Source organism: Canis lupus, chromosome 30 (assembly GCF_003254725.2).
Source record: "Canis lupus dingo isolate Sandy chromosome 30, ASM325472v2, whole genome shotgun sequence".
Taxonomy (NCBI): domain Eukaryota; kingdom Metazoa; phylum Chordata; class Mammalia; order Carnivora; family Canidae; genus Canis; species Canis lupus.
This window is the reverse complement of record NC_064272.1, coordinates 15749078-15769265: the sequence shown is the minus strand read 5'-3', so window position 1 is coordinate 15769265 and position 20188 is coordinate 15749078. Positions and strand designations below refer to the sequence as shown.

The 20188-nt window shown below is 35.8% G+C and overlaps 2 protein-coding genes across 5 annotated transcripts in view; one reads left to right on the top strand and one right to left on the bottom strand.

The window, feature by feature from the left end:
- Window positions 1-12114, bottom strand: part of FGF7 (fibroblast growth factor 7) — a 52463-nt gene extending 40349 nt beyond the window's left edge. Inside the window, exons 1-2 of the mRNA XM_025472855.2 lie at window positions 11817-12114; window positions 10667-11043 (exon numbers count right to left, since the gene is read on the bottom strand). Coding sequence (XP_025328640.1) covers window positions 10667-10952 — 286 coding nt within the window. The 5' untranslated portion in view covers window positions 10953-11043; window positions 11817-12114. The remainder of the gene's footprint in view (window positions 1-10666; window positions 11044-11816) is intronic.
- The window catches only part of FAM227B (family with sequence similarity 227 member B), a 189284-nt gene that overhangs the window by 115873 nt on the left and 53223 nt on the right, over window positions 1-20188 (top strand). The gene's annotated exons all lie outside the window — the stretch shown is intronic.

Below are 20188 nucleotides of genomic sequence, written 5' to 3'. Positions count from 1 at the left end.
TGATTATCATTTTTTTCTGCATGTAGTTTTTGGTATGCAGGAATTAGTTGACAGATGAAAACAAGAATAGGTATTGAGAAAGGCATAACTTTTCCAGGATTGGTCTTCACCATGCTATGTCAATCATCCTTCTAGCAACACCAGTGCCACCTGTGCCTGCTTACATTATTGGCATCTACAATAAAACTTTTCCACCAGTCCCTTGAAATTACCTAGAAAAATGTTAAGTCAAATAGATTCTAGAGGCTAGTATTTTCTTTTAATGGTAGAGAACAAGAGAGAAAAGGGAAATGAGGTATACTTCTATTTCAGCAAAACTTTTAATTCTTGTCTGCATTAAATTTTTGTGATAATTTAGTAATCTATTTCTTATCCATAACTAATTTTAGATGTGTAAAAATTTAAGAGAGAAGTATATTGAATGACTGTCAATCCTTCTCCCTTCTTCCACCTCTTGTGTTGGACTCTGCTCCTTCTACCATTGGGAGACAAAAGGAATAGTAAGACATAATGCTTATCTTTCCAGTACTTACTTTTTTTTTTTTTTTTTAGTGGCATTGCCAAATGCAAACAGAAAGAATCTGTGTTATGTATGGCTGGAAAAGGCAATTCTATTTAACATCTCCTATAAGTGACCTCTTAAAGGGCACAGAAATTAATTAAATTTGCAGTTCTCCCTTCAGGTTATATGCTAAATTTCAAATTTCTAAATCGTTTTTGACCAGTAAATAAAACTTGTTCTTTATTGATATAATTGAAATAACTTCAGGGACACCTGGGTGGCTCAGTGGTTGAGCGTCTGCCTTTAGCTCAGGTTGCAATCCCAGGGTCCTGGGATCAAGTCCCACATCAGGCTCCCCACACGGATCTTGCTTCTCCCTCTGCCTATGTCTCTGCCTCTCTCGGTGTCTCTCATGAATAAATAAATAAAATCTTAAAAACAAAACAGAAAGAACTTCAAACTTGTGCTCAAACTACTTTTTTTGAAAAGTAAAAGTTTATTGTTTTTAGGTACATACGTAAGAATTCTTCAATCATGTTCTAATCCTAAAAAATTTTTAGGTTAATGATAGGGAATGCTTTTGGTCAGTTTCTAGGTGGCCTAAATAATAGGTATTAAACTTCATTTCAAGTTAGGAGCATGCTAAAAAAAAAAAAAAAAAAAAAAAAAGTTAGGAGCATGCTCCTATAAAGCTGCTCAAAGCTCAGAAAAGAGCTTTAAGCTAGGCTTAAATCTCATTGCAAATCTCTGGATTTCAGCCAAGCATGCATCTATACCCAAAATACTACCCTAATTGTCCAAAATTATATTCAGGCTCCTGACTTTGGCACAGATTCTTGGTTTAAGGTCATTCTTAAAATATTGCTTCAGGTCCATTCTACAGCCTTTTTATTTAGAACAAAAAACTGAGTGGAAGCTTGGCTTAGTTTTTCACTACACTGTAGAGAGATCTCTAGCTCTCAAACTGCGATTTTTTAAGAAAGATTTATGTATCTATTTTAGTGGGGGAAGAAAGACAGATGGAGAAGGGGAGAGAAAATCTCAAACAGACTCCCCGCTGAGCATGGAGCCTGACATGGGGCTCCATCTCATGACCCTGAGATCATGACCCTGCGATCATGACCTGAGCCATCAAACAGACTGAGCCACCCCAGCTGCCCCTCTCAAATTGTAATTTAATGAAATTTAAATGTTTTACCTGAATCAGAGAGGAGAGTTGGGGGGGGGAAGGGGGCGGCCGGAGCAGTGTACTCTGTTGTCAAGTTCAAGAAACCATATATAATTTCCACCTGGAGTTTTGCAGTTTGTATTCGTATAAATTAGGCTCAGAGATTTTCTACTGTGAAAACTTGCTCACTTTTATTTAACCTAATATTTCCCAATCAATTAGCCACAGAAACTGTGCTACAGGAAGCACCATTAATATCTCGAGGGACACCAGTGTTCTAAGAAACAAAGTTTGAAATTGCTGCCTTAAGAAAAATCTGCATGCTATGACCCAGCAATTGCATTGCTGGGGATTTACCCCAAAGATACAGATACAATGAAATGCCAGGACACCTGCACCCCAATGTTTATAGCAGCAATGTCCACAATAGCCAAACTGTGGAAGGAGCCTCGGTGTCCATTGAAAGATGAATGGATAAAGAAGGTGTGGTTTATGTATACAATGGAATGTTACTCAGCCATTAGAAACGACGAATACCCACCATTTGCTTCGACATGGAGGGACCTGGAGGGTATTATGCTGAGTGAAATAAGTCAATCGGAAACGGACAAACATTATATGGTCTCATTCATTTGGGGAATATAAAAATTAGTGAAAGGGAATAAAGGGAAAGGAGAGAAAATGAGTGAAAATATCAGTGAGGGAGACAGAACATGAGAGACACCTAACTCTGGGAAATGAACAAGGGGTAGTGGAAGGGGAAGTGGGTGGGGGGTTGGGGTGACTGGGTGATGGGCACTGAGGGGGGCACTTGGTGGGATGAGCACTGGGTGTTATGCTAAATGTTGGCAAATTGAACTCCAATAAAAAAAAAATTAAAAAAAAAAGAAAAATCTGCATGCTGAGTTGATTCTGAATTGGTTCCCAAAGCATTTTCTCAGCACTATCTACAATTACATCTAAAGTTCAAATAGGCAGATAAATGGAAAATATTACATGATAATTGTAACATGATAAGTATGGTATTTAAGGATATCGAAGTATATCTCATTTGCCTTGTCTTATATTAATCATAAAAAATAAACTCAGCTTTCAAATAGTCCTGATAAATAAAGATTATTTCAATTTTAGGCACAAATTTAACTAACAGATGCACACCTCCTATTTGCGTATCTTCTGCAATAATCTATTATTATTTCAACCCCTCTGTACACTAGTTTATTTTTTTGATCTCAGAAATTCTCCCACTGTCATCAATCTATTGCATTCCATTACCCTTATTCCTTAAGTGCATCAAAAAAGTTAATAGAGCCCTATTTTATGAGGATCCTTTGTGTTTAAATCCACTTTAAACCTAAAATGCAAAATCTGGGGTGCCTGACTGGCTCAGTTGGAGGAGAGTGCAATTCTTGATCTCAGGGTTGTGAGTTTGAGCCCCAAATTGTGTGTATAGAATACGTAAAAGTAAAATTTTTTTAAAAAAATAAAACGCAAAATCCATTTATTTTTATACAAAGTCCTTTTTTCCTTTCCTCTCTTGCCTATTTCTTCTCCTGTTTACAAAGATGTTGCCATCCTATTTATTCTCAGAAGGACACTTGCTAATGACTCTAGCAAGTACTCCTGCTCACTCCAGTAGAAGTGATTAGAGTCTTTGGCAGGGAAGTTGACTGGCACAGTCAGAGAACCTCTAGAGCCAGTTCTTCCCCAATATACAGCAAACCTTTTCCCTCTGAGAATGATATTAGCTGCCTAAAAGGCAAATTTTACCTGGACATGGATAATAGATAATTCTTTTCTCTGCTTCCCCACCCTAATCCCTTTGATTTTATATATTACTACACAAACCCTTTTGGGCAACTAAGGTAAATAGGTATATTTCCTTTGTTTGCAAATTAGGTGTGGCTTCTTTTTCTAAATCAGTTGCAGATATAATCTCAAATGTAGACGTGAATCTTGGTCAAGAAACAGTAAAGTGTTCAAGGACTCTTTAATGTGGCTTTCTGAACCATGTGAAATGTAGAGAATTTTCATTTTCCAACCTATTTCGTGTATAGAAAGACACACGAAATGAGCCTGGAGTACATTATGCTAAATGAAATAAGCCAGACACAGATGGACAAATACTACATGATGCCACTTACAGGAGGAATCTAAAATAGTCAAGCTCGTAGAAGCAGAGAGTAGAATGATGGTTGCCAGGGGCTGTGGGAGAGGGAGAAACAGGGAACTAAGTTTCAACTATGCAAGATGACCATCTCCTAGAGATATACTGTGCAGCGTAGTGCCGATAGCTTATAACTGTTGTATGGTATATTTAAATATTTGCTAAAAGGATGGATCTTATGTTAAGTGTTCTTATCACAAAATAATAATATGAATTAAAAGGCAGAAGGAACTTTGGGAACTGATAGGTATGTTTATGGTATAGATTGTGGTGATAGTTTCACAAATGTAGAAATTGATCAATTTGTATACATCAAATAAGTACAGATTTCTGTATGTCAACATACCTCAATAAAATGTTGTTTTTTTTTTTTTTTTTAAGAAAGATTGGATATGGTTCAGAAAAGGCAGGAATTCATATGGAAGCCCATTTCATTTAATGAGTTATTTTTTTTCTCCATATTAGATATGCACAATTCCTGCCTTTTCTTCTGTGTGCCATATGTGAAATTAAAATGTAGAAAAACATTGCATTCCAGTAGTGATGTAAAAGAAGTTACTGTGCTACCAAAAGTTTTGGATACAGAGGAAGAAAGCTAGGATCTTTAGAAAAGAAGGAAAGCTTTGCTTTAATCCCAAACTTACAAAGAAAACAAACTCCTAGCTTCATGTCCTTTCCACTAATCTGGAGAGACCCTCAAGGCTTGTGGTTTCTTTCCCCCATGGGTTTTCTAGACTTGAAGTCATTTCTTTAAACCACTACCTTCAACTCTGTGGGGTAGCCATAGGAAGTAAGACCCTAATTTGGGGGCATCTGGGTTCATAGTCATAAGTGGCTCATTTAAGTGCCAAGTAAACTGGCATTGATGTCTATACTCCAGGTCCCCTGCTGTAGCACCACTTGAGAGTGTCAGAAGAGATTCAGACCTGCCTGTCATTGTGAGACTGTGGCAACAGGACCCATTCTTCCCTGCAATTAACTCATTTGCCAAGGAAGCCTTCTTACATAGTAGCTACAGAGTTGTCATCTCAAACATTTCCAGGCCAGTTCTCCAAATGTTGGAGCCACTGAGATTTGTCAAAGAGGTCAACTGGACCCAGAGGAACATCCTCAATGCATGATTCAGAGAGTCATTACTGAAAAGCCCATTTTGAAATCCTCCAGGGTAGAAGTTAACTGTGGAGTCATCTAAGAGCTTCAGAACATTCCTGGGACCTGAGGGGATCCAGGCTGAATTAGAACCCGTGGTCCCATTAAATGGGGGGGTTTTAACCTTACCTGCGCAGTAAACTCACTAGAAAGCTTTAACAAACATTGAGGCCTGAATCTTCCCCACCTTCTCAGGATTCTGATTTAATTGAACTATGGTCTCCCAATAATTTAATGTGATCCTCTAATATGATCCAGTGGTTCTTAGCTTTGGCAACATGTCAGAATTATCTGGGGAGCTTAAGTTCCTGATGCCCAGGCTACCCACCACCACCACCAACCCCCCCGCCCCCCGCCCACATCAATTTATTTAGAGTCTTCATGGGTGGGACCTGCCATCAGCATTTTTTTTTAAATTCCCTAGCTGATTATAATATTTAGCCAAGGCTGAGAAATAGGAAAACCTGGAAAAGGGAACCTCTCCATATATCTGAAAACTGGCTTCTTGCATTCCCTCCAATCCACTTGGAAAGTGAATGCTCTAAATGCTCCAAATGCTCTAAAACTGTAGGCTAAAAAATTGTTAATACAGCTAAGTCAAAAGGGAAAATACATGTTCAGATGCCCTGGGTTGGCAAAGAAATGAAAGTGATGGTCAGTTCAAATGAGGATTTACAAAACAAATAAGAGATGCTCCTGTGACAGTAAATTACCTGCACTTTGTAAGTGCCAGATGCTTTTATTAGCCAAAAAAAAAAAAAAAAAAAAAAAAAAAAAAAAATAGAGAGAGAGAGAGAGGAAAACTATACAATAAAAAATAATCTTAATTATTAGAATTCCCAAAGAATAGCTAATATTTCCAAATCTGCTCCCCAGCAATTTATCCATCTTCCATAATGTAAAGCCTTGACAACTGACTTAAGGGAATGTAGGTCACCAGTTCTACAAGACTACATTTTGTCAGTAATTCTAGGATTTTGATTCAATTCCATAGATATGTTTCTCATTGTCCATTTTTTTTAAGGTGGAGTTGCCCTGGTTTTCTTATTTTTGTGTTGATAATGTGAATTATTGTTCTTTTAGATAACTTGATAACAACTGTTTAGAGCATAAGCAAGTTCACCATCTCTATATTTAGAGGTAGTATGTATATTTGCTAGCTACTAGCAGAGATTATGGCTGAGTAGGACCTTATCCAAAGAAATGTTGACAATTGGGTTGCTGAAGATTTCGTGGCCAAAGTCAAATCCCACAACACTGTGTTTATTTGCTTTTTGCCAGTTGTTAGGCCATATCCCGTCACAGTCTAACAACCCAAAAGAGAATATTGCTAAATCACTGGCTAGTTTTCAGAATGGCTAACCCTTTTCTTGCTATGGAACTGGCAATGCTTAATTCTAATAAGTGAAGCATGCCTCACTCTTGAATCAGTAGCTTATCACAATCAAGGATTTCTTCTTAAAAGGCTGATATTGACTATTTTTGGGAAGAGCAAAACTTTTTAGTAATTGGATACCAAAAGCAAGAAAGTCATCTTGAGGGACTGAGTTCTTTGTTCCACATCTGTCTCTCAGGGCAGTTGTCAGTTGCCCAGTGCACTGCTGCCATCTCTCACTTGGCACTTCAATTCCCAGCTTACACAGCAGTGTTATTTCTGCCAGGTGTGGAGTGATCGACTCTGTCTGTTGATGGAATGCCTGGTTCAAAATTTATCTAAATTCACCCTCTCGCCTTGCCCCAAGGGGAGAGCTCAGATGACAATAGTGGAAGTTTTGACCATCCATTACCAATCCCCTTAAGAGCTATTGATGCTCTCCTTCTGCAGAGAACATGAATCTTTATTTCATTTTAGAAGGGCACGTTATGCTTTTATTACCCTCATTATTAGTTCAAGTTAGATTTCAGTTCTGTCACTTGCAAACCTATTGTGAGGCTAAATGTGGAACGACCTGAGAGACCGGGCTTTCTTGCCTTCTGGCTATAGAATAGTATGCAATCTGAGGACCAGTTCTCCAGTAATAGCTTCTCTCCCCTCAGCATCAGAAATGTGGCCCAGCATCTCCTGGTCTCTCACAACTTCCTACATTTACGTGGTTGGGTCTTACTGATATGTCTATTAATACAAGTCTAATTTTTGTTGGGTCCCCTGGTATGCTTTTTCTGCAATTTACTCATTCTGATCTAAACTTAAAATATTTCACAAGATAACACTATATTTCAGACTGAAGTGAGATCCTCACAACCCAGGATAGCTTAAATAATTTTTTTAATTCCCTAAAGATATGAGACCTGAGCTATCATATCCACCTCTCCCCTTCTCTTCCTCTAAGCCTTCCATCTACCTACTCCAGCCCAATCTTCTGGAAACAGAATTATATACCCAGATTTTTTACCTCTTCTACTCAACTCCAGTCCATTATCTATCTATTTTTATGAAGGAGTTATCCTTCTGCTAGTAAATAGTCCTTCAAAACCTATTAATTTCATCAGGTAACTTTCCCCTTCATTGAAAGCAAAGCCATAAGAATGGAGTTGGGACCTTCTCATCGTAATGCAGAGGACAACTGTGTTTCACACAAGTTGGCATCTCACGTTTCATGCAAAATTTTATCATCTAAGACATTTTTAAGTCTATACCATTTTAAAAGACCTTGAAAAAAAAAGTGTTCAACAACAACTTAACAAATTTAAGGGACTGGAATACTGAAAATGAAATGCAGAGTTTGCTTCTGATCTGTCACACTTTCTGAATTCTGTGGCATTTCGCTCTAGTAGACTATCTAACTACCTATTACTCTCATTTTAAATAGGAAGGAAATGTCTTTTGTTCATTTGTTCATTCATTCAATTAATGATTGAGGAATGTAAATAGTCTTCATAGTTATAATTTCAAGTTTTTTTGTTCTTCTTTGCCTTCTTAAACAAATTTTTTTGAGCACTTTCTTTGTACCTGGATATAGTAGCTTCAACTTCACATGTGTCAACTTGCACATTTTATGTATGGGGAATTCACACTTAAAATTAGTAAGGCTGCCCCTGGAATAATAGGAAATGGCTACCAGAATTCTCTTCTAAAAACTCTTCTCCACTTATTTTTTTCTCCACTTTATTTTTCGATGAAGTATTTCCTTTTATATCTTAGGATTTCCCAATAGACAACAGCTTCTTTTTAACTATGGCAAAGCTTGATTGGCTCCTTCTTCAATAGGATAGCAACACAACCTGACAATAGTTTTAGGGTTAGGGTTAAGGTTAGGGTTATATACATACAGCCTATAAAAAGCTTATAGAAGTGAAGACTATTTATATAATATATATCCTGTCCTTAAATACATTAGTATTGTGACATTCTAATTAGTGATATAGAATGAGTTTCTTTCTCTCTCTCTTTCATTTTTACTGTAGAATTAGAGTAGAAGAGAAATGGTGTACCAAATTGGCTTTATGGTTACTCAAGGTTAATGCTAAATTGCATTTCAAACTATCAAATTAGTTAGGCATTTTGTGTATGTTTACAAACACTTGAGCTTTGTGGTTTCAAGAAATTTTAACACAAAATAAAACACATATGTGAATGTATCCCAATTATAGGTACTTTTCATCCCAAATAATTATGTATACTATTCATTTTCATGGATTTTACATCAAATTTTTTACTTTTTTCAATATTTGACTAAAGCATTCAAAAGAAACTAGTTGGCATATAACAGAGTTCTACAGTGTTTAGGTTTTGGTAACCATAGTGTACAATTTCAAATTAGTTCTGACAGCTCATCTTATCACTGAGATAATAGTCACCTATATCATTCAAAGTATGTGATAATTATACAATGAGTACTTAAATTTGTTCACATTTATATGATATATTCTATGGCTTAGAATAGACTGTATGATCTAGAAGGTGTATTGGAGATCATCTGTACATATCCCACATCTTAGAGATGGAAAAACAGAGAATTGGAAAGAATTAAAAACCATTACAAAAATATTCACAGACAAGGATTAGACCTATGTGTCATAACTTCCACTTGGGGTCTGTCTCCTCTACCAGGTTCCATTATCCATGAAAAATTTTAATGACTTTTAAATAAATTGATTTTAGTCCAAATTCTGTTGCTCACATACAAGAAATTATCCACAGAACCTTCCTCCAAATAGTTATTTCTTTACCTAAATGTTAGTATAATCAGAACAATATTCTAAGACTAACATGATAATTTTATTAATAACAGTAATAATTAAACTACAAGTGTTAATAATCCATTAAAATGGCCTTAGCATTCTGTATCAATTATAGTTAAAAGGAAGTTCCTCTCATTTTCATATTGGAAACATAATTCCCCAAATTTCCATTTATTGGTTTATTAATTAAGAAGCCTCAAAACCATTCAGTAAACAAGCAACAAAAGTGTCAAGTACTCACTGCAAGCCTAAAGCAAAATGTACTGCAAGTGCTTAAGCAAATGTTTACACCATCATCCCATGCATTCTTTTTAAATTGATTTTAACATACATAACATTATAAGATGATATAATAATAACATTGTTCAAGTGCTAGTAATACAAACAAAATTTATTTTCATTCAAGGCTTTTAAATTCTTACTATATATGTTGAGTATTTTACCCCCTTAAATCTAAAACTGCTGAAATTGTGTATTAATCATAACTGCTAAATGATAAGTCCAACCGTGATATTTTAACACGAAAAAAATAACTGAGTTTTGGAGAAAACGTAGGGTACACTAACAGAAAATCATGGACATCTCTTCCAACTCACTTTTTATTTCCTCCTTCACATTTACATTTCTCTTAAGGTAACATAGAATTATGGCACAGAAGATCTAAAGAAAATGTTAGGAGGAATCTTTTTTTTTTTTTTTTTTTTGCTTAGGTAAATAAACAATCTAATACAAACTCATTATGATGTGAAGAGATGAGGATACTACAGATTCCCTTCTATTTTATAACTGTACACAATTGTACAAGTCACTGAATACATTTTTGAGCACAGATGAAGTATTTCACACCACCACAGAAATATTTTCAAAGAAAAATTACTTTTTAAAATAACTTTTCTGTTCCTCAAACTAATAAGTAGTTTTGGGTGAGCATTTATTTGCTGAATACTCTTTTAGAGTTCCTAATGAATTTTGCTAGAAGATAGGGAGTCACATTTCAATGTGAATAAGATCATTTACATTTTGTCTAGTTTATAAGCATTTTGAGCTTAGGACATGGGGATTTTATTTTCAAATTGGCTTGGGTTATCAGTTCCAACTATAATATTAATAGATTTGACCAGTTCCAGGAGATGTTTTTGGAAACATAATTCAATGATCCAAATTTAGAGAAATTAAAAGATGATAATTTTTTTCCTTTTTTTTTTTTTTAATTTTTATTTATTTATGATAGGCACACAGTGAGAGAGAGAGAGAGGCAGAGACACAGGCAGAGGGAGAAGCAGGCTCCATGCACCGGGAGCCCGACGTGGGATTCGATCCCGGGTCTCCAGGACCGCGCCCTGGGCCAAAGGCAGGCGCCAAACCGCTGCGCCACCCAGGGATCCCGATAATTTTTTTCCAAAAGAAAAAAAAAGTGGGGGAAACTAAGAAAGCCTATGATGATTTTTTCACAGATTAAGGTCCATAAGCAGTGCTGTAAATAAAAGACATTACTTACTGTAACTGTTCTTCATCTCTTGGGTCCCTTTGACTTTGCCTCGTTTATCAATCCTCAGATACCACTGTGTTCGACAGAAGAGTCTTCTCACTCTTATATCCCCTCCTTCCATGTAATCATAACTTCTTGTATGTCGCTCAGGGCTGGAACAGTTCACATTTGTAGCCATTTGCTCTGGAGTCATGTCATTGCAAGCTAAAGATATAGTGCCCACTAGACAGATAATGTGAAAGCATGATCTGTAGAGCAAAGTTGGCAGGATCCATGTCAGTATCCATTTGCGCATTATAGTGTAGTGCTCCGGGTGTTCATGAATAACATAATGAAAATTAAATCTTGAGTTGATTGTTGCTCCTGGGTCATTGACCTCTTCCTATCTGTGAATTGTAGATTGATTTAAGAAAGAATAGTTGTTTTTTTTCCAAATTGTTATCCTTATCCTTTTAGTTCCTGATAACAATACAAGATTCCTCCTTAAATAACTCTGTTGGTATTTCCTTATAAAAACAGGTTGTAATAAGCTCAGTTGCTGCGACACTGTTTACTACTTGACTTCTGTTTGCAATGAGAGATTAAGAATAGGGAAGGGAGGGGGAGGGAAGATGAGAAATTGTATGTATAAATTTCACTGGGTAAATACTATTATAACATCCAGTGTAGTTTGTACTGTGAAGGCACATTTAAAACAGCTTTCACAGAGGATGTCAATGTCTTTATCTCTCCATATGTAGATTTATAAAAGTTATGCATTATTAGAGACAAATAAGAATATGATTGTACCATTTATTCTGATTGCTATTTGGTAAGAAACATCCTGCAGTTAGAGCTATTGATTTAAATTAAGTCCTAAAATCACTATTAACAAAATATAAATACTTTCCCTAGATTTGTTTATTGTATGCTTTTATGTTTGTGGTTGATCAATTATTTTCTCCTAACTACCCACATTTCTCAAGTTAAATGCCAGTATTGTCTGGAGAACTTCAACCTTATCTTTATGTAAGTTCTACAACATAATTACTATAGATAATTACATGGCTCAAAAGTCTGGTAACTTTACTTTTCCCCTCAGCACTAAAACCAGAGAAAGAGGTAAACTACTAGAAAACCATGCAGCATTATTTTTAAAGACAAATTAACAGTAACTTACTTGTTCTGTTGATAACAGCTGGATACACAAGAATTCCATGTCTGTTGTCTGCCTTGTGCAACTTGAGCCTCTCTACTGTAGCTACAAACTATTTCTCAGCTGAGAAATTCTCCAGCAGAATCATAATTGTTTCCATAAATCAACAGGCAAGAGGATTTTCTCTCTGTGTGAGCGCGTGTATGCTTGTGTGTGTGTGTGTGGAGCCTTTTTATTCAGGGCTTTTCGATAAATACCTTTGCTGACCTCATTGGAAGCAATTAAAACTTAACCAGTGAGCTGTTAGTTGAATACAACAGCGAGAATAAAGGAGGCTTATATAGTATTCATTCAATGGTCATGAGAGGGAGCTATGAACATGGTTTATGCTTGAATCTACCAGTGGGTACCTACTTTGTAGAAACGGATCTCTGATTCTGAAGCAGTTAAAAGGGGAAAGGGAATTTTTTTACACCATCTTTACGACATAGCTGTTGTATAGAATTTAAAAAATATTCCTTTGAACATATATAAAAGGATTTTTGCTAGTTAGAAAATCTTTTCCATTGCTTTATGATGTATGCATTTCTAGTATACTTCTTTGCACTCAGAATTTTAGAATAAAACTAGGACGTGTCAATTAAATCACATCTTGGTGTTCTGTGGCTGAGTTAAGTTCATATCTTTTAATAGAGAGATATTTTGCCATTGTATATGAGTGTAATTTTTATGTTTTATATTCCTAGACTGAAGTGGGAAGACCTAGTTTCTTATTTGAGCTGAGCCACTGATTACCAGTATGACCTTGGGCAAGTCACTTGGCATTTCTGAGTCTCAGCTACTACATTTGTAAAATTAGTACATTAGTCTAAATGATTGTATGGTGCCTTATAATTTTAAAATTCTGTGACTTGACTTATACTAACTACTAATATAAGGAAGAGGATGCATACTTTTAAAAATTATAATCCTTAAAAATTAAAAATAAAATGGTTTTACACTGGTTATCAGTATTTGACTCTTGCCTCAATAAGAACATTAGCACAATAAATAAATGTTTATCTAAGGATGAAATTATAAGAGCTACAGTTAATGTAAATAAGAGAAAGCTATTTTACTTTCCAACATGAGTTATTCCCTCCTTTACTTCCTATTCTGACATATATGTGTGTGTGTGTGTTCCAGTGTTTTATTAGATATTTGTTGCAAAACAGTTGCATTGTTAATTAATCTAAATAAATGTTTAGGAATGTATATTGAATACCCCACAACGCACACACACACACACACACACACACACACACACACAGCAAGACTTGAAATGCACTACTTTACCACCAGGTGGTGCATGTAGACCAAATAGGAAAAGGAAATTAAGTCCTTTCAATCAGATTATAGTATATGTGATTTCTATGCTTTTGGGGAACAGAATCAAGAGCATGGAATAGGTCAAATGTACCCAGTTATTCTTTAGGTACCAGATATTGAAATTTACAAGTTTACTAGAGCAGAGGAGGGTGAGTCTTTCTCTAATTGCATCTGTTGAATAGGTCACTGTAAAAATTCTATCATGTATTTCTCCAAAAGGAGGAAGAGGAGAAGGAAAGAAAAGTATGATGCTACTGTTTTCTGAATCATAGCCCCATAGACAATAATAAGGAGCAGTGTCAAAATTCCTATAACTTGGATATTCTTTCTAAAGAAGTGAAAATTATTAACAGTCAGTTCATGTGTAAAGATATTTAAGAGCTACCGAATCCATCTGTTCCTACCCTGACCCTACAGATTTTAAACTAAGATAGCAATAGATTAAAAGTCAAAATTTGCCAATTAAATGCTCAAGACTTAAATAAAAGAAATGGATAGTTTGTTGATAAAGACATATTAGTGCCTCCTTAAAATCTGTTCTATAGGGCTAACTGTAAAATTGGAAACAAAGCATAAAATTGCGATTTATTCACTTTAATTTCATTAGATGCCATTATACTCTGTGATTTGAGAATATAATCTCTGTAATATTAATGAGTGGCTTAATCTCAACAAGGGAAATTATATTTATATCTTTTGATTATCAGTTTCCTTAATGGAAAATAATTAATTCAAGATAGGCCCACAACCTGTTTCCCTAGCACCACAGCTGTGATAAGACCTCACTTATGCCCTTATTATAGTTATACTTCAAGAGGCATTCTCCAAAAACCAAGAGTAATTTTAGGTATCTCTAGATAGGTAGCACTCTGGGTTGGTTTTTTTTTTTATTTTATTTTAATTCACTAATTAACATATATATATAACCATTAATGTCCAGGTGCCCCTTTGGATCACTATATTTGTGTCCTTCAGGTAAATAACTAGTAGTGCAATTGCTAGGTAACAGGGTAGCTCTATTTTTAACTTCTTGAGGAACCTCTATACTGTTTTCCAGAGTGGCTTCACCAGCTGACATTCCCAACAGCAGTATAAGAGGGTTCCCTTTTCCTCACATCCTCACCAACATTTGTTGTTTCCTGACTGGTTAATTTTAGCCATTCTGACTGGTAGGAGGTGGTAGCTCATTGCAGTTTTGGCTTGTATTTATCTGATGCCAATTGATGTTGAGCATTTTTTTCATGTGTCTGTTGGCCATTTGTATGTCTTCTTTAGAGAAATGTCTATTCATATCTTCTGCCCATTTCGTGACTGGATTGTTTGTTTCTTGGGTGTTGAGTTTGATAAGCTTTTTATAGATCTTGGATACTAACCCTTTATCTGATATGTCATTTGCAAATATCTTCTCCCATTTTGTAGGTTGTCTTTTAGTTTTGTTGATTGGTTCCTTTGTGGTGCAGAAGCTTTTTATCTTGATGAAGTCCCAACAGTTCATTTTTGCTTTTGCTTTTGGTGATGTGTCTAGCAAGAAGTTGCTGAAGCCAAGGTCAAAGAGGTTGCTGCCTGTATTATCTCGGATTTTGATGGTTTCCTGTCTCACATTTAGGTCTTTCATCCATTTTGAATTTATTTTCATGTGTGATATAAGAAAGTAGCCCATTTCCATTCTTTTACATGTGTCTGTCCAATTTTCCCAAGACCATTGTTGAAGAGACTTTCTTTTTTCCATTGTATATTCTTTCCTGCTTTGTTGAAGGTCAGTTGACCACAGAGTTGAGGGTCCATTTCTGAGTTCTCTATTATGTTCCATCACTCTGGGTTTTTTTAAAAGTTCTTAGTGTTAATAACATTGATAAGCATTTATTGTTCTAATTTTAATGTACATATGTAATAGGCTAAGCACAGAAATACTTTGAAGAAGTATCTCTTTTGTCATTTTTGGATTGTTTTAACCTCATTTTTCATTGGAAAACCTTCAGCTCTTGAGGTTTGAATTTGTAAAACAAAGTTTTAAATCTGTAAAACAGGGCAGCCTGGGTGGCTCAGCGGTTTAGCACTGCCTTCAGCCCAGGTCCTGATCCTGGAGACCCAGGATCAAGTCCCATGTTGGGCTCCCTGTGTGGAGCCTGCTTCTCCCTCTGCCTGTGTCTCTGCCTCTCTCTCTCTCTGTGCGTGTCTCTCATGAATAAATAAATGAAATCTTTAAAAAAATTCTGTAGAACAAAGGATTCTTGTGTCTATTCCTAAACATTGGCTTTTTTTTTTTTTAATGTTCTTAGAAAGTTAAGATTAGCATCTGGGATTCTTTTTTTTTTTTAATTTTATTTATTTATTCATGAGAGACACACAGAGAGAGGCAGAGACATAGGCGGAGGAGAAGCAGGCTCCATGCAGGACACCCGATGTGGGACTCAATCCCGGGACTCCGGGATCATGCCCTGAGCCAAAGAAAGGCAGATGTTCAACCGCTGAGCCACGCAGGCTTCCCAAGCATCTGAGATTCTTCAAAAAGAAATTATGCCTAATACTTGCCTAGTTTGATTTGAGAATAGAATATGTAAAAAGAACACATTGAATCTATTTCAGTGAGTATCTTAAAAACATAAGCGATCCTTAAAGTAATGATTAACCACCATCTAGTTTTGCTTGAACAACCTCCACCATATCCCTATTTCATAAATAGGTAAATTATTTTTAAAAAAACCTTTTGTTTAGTGAATTTTGCATTTCAATAATTAGTTTTAAACCTATGCCACATTCGTATGTATAATAAAATCAATAGAAGGGAACATCATTAAATATTTTCATTACTTTACATTTATACATTGTATCCTATTCCCTGTCCTTTTAGCTCCGATTATTTACCAAAAATATAGATAATCATTGTTATTAGTTTCTTGTGTATCTTTCCAGAGTTTTCTATGTGTATATAGGCAAACTGAATACATATATGTGGAGATATATATATATACACACACATACATATATATATAAAACTTTTCCTCTTTTTGTACAAAAGGCGCCATACTATACACAATGTGCTGCATGTTGCATTTTTTACTTAATAAAAATAGAAAGTCTTCCCATTAGTATTTAGAAAATTTCCTCAATTTGTTTTACAACTGTATGGTACTCCATTGAAAGAGAATATATCATATAAAGAAAAGTTATATGCTATTAGGAGTGTCTACAACAGGTGGCAGTAGGGAAACTTTCCCTGTATAATGCCAGGAGAGCTGCAATCTGAAAGATGAGGGAGTTAAGCAGGTGAAGAGGTACCTCTAAATGTACAAAGATCCTGTATTGAAAGAGAACATTTTTTTTTTCCAAGAACGAAACACCACTGTGGTTTTATTAGAGGGAATGAGAAAGACTGCAATGCATGAAAATGCTGGAGAGGCAGGCAGGGTCCTATTGGCTATGTTAGGGAGTAACATCCTAAAAGCAGTAGGAAACCATTAGAGTATGTTAAGCAAAAGGGTGACATGATCAGAATCACACTCCCTGTCTCTGTTCTGGCCCAAACTAATTTAATTCCTATTAGCAGAATAAGTTTATATAATATTAAATTATGTTCACTTATCCTGTTTTTTTCTGTTCTTCATATTTTCAAAAAGATAGCCAAATTTTGTAATTGGAAAGGAAAGATGAAGGAGAAAAAATATCATATACACTTCCTGACTTGGATAAACCCTCAATCCACTTCACAGGTTGTACCATGAAAGGAAGGGAAACGTCAAAGTACCTTTCAGAAGCAGCCTGGGGAAGATAAAATCCATAGACTAGGGAGCATAGAAATGGCTATTTGGGGAGCCAGGTGCCTACATTTCTGGAAACACCATAGGACAGCAGAAGCAGCAAAGCTCCAGAAAGTAAGGACTACCTCACGTATCTGAACAGATAGGACCATAAGTACCTCTCATAAAAGATTTCCAATGTTTCGAAAAGAAATCTGAAAGCTGCAGGAAGCCCTGCCTGTGTGAGCAGAGTCAGGGAATACCCAGAAGTAACAAGAGAAGACAAATGATTCAAAAACCAGAGGACCTTGCCCTGTTCCTGAATCCTATCCCATCTTGAGGCAGAAGGGGGGAACCCAAGGACAATGTAGGCTAAGTATTTTTTTTACCAATCTGGGAGGTAACATTCTCAAAGTTGAAGTAAGGTTGATTTATAAACATACATTTTTATATATTATTTCTTGCATATTTGGGATTATGATCCAAGATCTGTTTCTACTGCATTCCCACAGCTATCATCACACTATGGATTTATCTTTATCTTTTCTCCTATCAGGCCCTTTCCATATTTTTTTTTCCATTCCATAAATTTAACCCCAACTTTGGATCATGCTGTACAACCAATATTGTTTACTTCCTTGATCTACTACTCACTAAACAAATATTTATCAAATAGCTACATGGTGCCAGATGTTGTCCTAGGGTTTTAGAGATACAATGGTGAATGTTCTGGAAGTGATCTCTGACCTTAAAGAGTATGCATTCCAGTAAGGAAACAAACATAAACATGTAAATCTGTGGTGTATGTTGGGGGTGGATATTAAGATGCAAATAAGATATTCAAGGAGATAGGGTAAACAGGGAGAGGGACCCACCTTAAATAGAAAAGGCCTGTCCAGGGAGGTAAATTGTAAGCTTCCTTGAACTTCTAAGAACTGAAAGAAGGCCAATGTAAATGAAATACACTAGCAATGGGAAGAATAGTGAGAAAGAAATGAAACTGAAAAAGTAGGCAGAGGCCAGACCATAAAGGATTTTGAAGGCCATGGTAATAGGAATTTGGGCTTATTCTAAGTGTAATAGGAAGGTGGAGTATAGATATGTCTGCTCCAAACCTGATGGACCTGGTCAAAGACAATGGTTTAAACTCAGGAGTAAAAATCTCAAAGGTAATTGAGCAAGCCTGGGGTCCCTGTAAATCCTCAGTTATGTAAACTTTGTGTTTACTCTTGGCATAATTCCCTAACATTTTAAGACTAATTGTATATAAGGTACAAAGTCTGAGTCATATGTTCAAAATTGTGGTGTGCCTATGACTCAACTATGTAAATACCTCAGTTTACAAATATAACTTGACATTTTGTGTCTGCCTATAAAAATTTGTTTATTTGATTTAATATTTATAAAAAGTTCTCTGAAATGCTAATCTAGGTTAGAGTTCTTCAAAATATATAATTACTTTTCTGAATTGCTATGCAACTTTAGACCTAGAGTAAGATCTCTAGAGTTATTAGTTGTTTTTTTTTCAATTTGGAAATTTCTATATAATGAAGTTACATTATACATTTCACTCTTAATTGGCTTGACCCCACTTAAATTAATGCTTAACTTTAGCAAAGAATCCATCTCCTTGATTCAATGTTATATATATTAGTGCTTAGTTTTGAAGCCTGGTGCCAACTCTAACAGTTGAAAGGCATTATAATGGACAGGGAATATCATGAAAAACAACAAAGACCCTGTGCAATTAGGGTTATTACATTCTTTGCTTTATGTTGTTATTCTTGGTTTCATATTCATTGTCTACATAGCAAGGCAGCAAAATAAGGAAATAAGCAAACTAACAAAATTTTTAAAAATTTTTTCATAATTGTCAATGTGTTAATAACAAAATTGGTTTATTTTTTAATTCATTAGCTTTAAAACCAGGACTTTTAGCAGCAAATGAACCTTTTTTAAGATTTATTTATTTATTTTACAGAGAGAAAGAGAGCAAGCACACGCAGACATATGGGGTAGGGGCACGGGGAGAGGCAGAGGGAGGATAGAGAAACTCAAGCAGATTCTGAGCTAAGCATGGAGCTTCATATGGAGTTCAATCTTATGTCTGTGAGATCACAACCTGAGCAGAAACCAAGAGTTGGCCACCCAACTGACTTTACCACCCTGGCACCCTAACAGCAGACAAAAGTTTTCAAAAGTAGCAGAAGGAGATAGAATAAAGATAATTATTTTTTTCAAGATTTATTTATTTATTTATTTATTTATTTATTTATTTATTTATTCATGACAGACACACACACACACACACAGAGAGAGAGAGAGAGGCAGAGACACAGGCAGAGGGAGAAGCAGGCTCCATGCAGGGAGCCCGATGTGGGACTCGATCCCGGGTCTCCAGGATCACATGCCAGGCGGAAGGCGGCTCTAAACTGCTGGGCCACCTGGGCTACCCTAAAGATAATTATTATAGCAAAGAAGAAGACTGTCATGGAGTCCAACATTTTTAGTATAAAAATACACCCATGAAAAGCCAGGTATCCATTAAATTACAGATTCTTGTAAACCTGGTAACTAAATAATTCATGCAAAAGGTAAAGGGGGTTGATACTTCTCCTTAGGCTTCTCTTCAAGCTAAATATTCATACTATCTTTAAATATTATTCAAATTTTTCCTCTCAATGGTATTTAATATTACTTAGTCATAGTTCTCCTTCTTCATCGAATCAGTTCCCAAAGTTATCAATTCTATCACCACAACTTCTTCCACAACTGTTTCTTCCTATCAGTTATCACATTCCTAACCTAAGGCAAGTGTTTTTTCTCATGCCAACTCTATTCCTAACTCACCTTCTTGCATTCTCCTTTCTGAGCTCCAGTCCATTTTATGTGTTGCTATCAGGCTAATCTTTCTAAAGCACAGTAGTAATCATGTTATATTTCTGCTCTAAAGTCCTCATAACACCTTCATTTTTCCTGAATAAAATTCTTCTTTTTTTTTCCTCCTATAAAAACTTCTGTTCCCAACATCCTTTGTGATCCTCAACATTTCTTAAACACCACCCTCTTACTAGATTTGGGGTGAAGGAAATACACTTGCTCCCCACTTCTCCTCTTGATAGGGTAAGGGACCAACAGAAGAACTCCTCCTCACAAATCCTCTCTCTCTACCTTTTCTCCCCACTCTCTCTCTCTCTTCCTTCTTCTTATATCTTCAGTCTGCATGAAGGATCCAAGAATCATGTAATCAGATATTTCTTTTGAAATTTTACATATTGAATTTTCAATGAG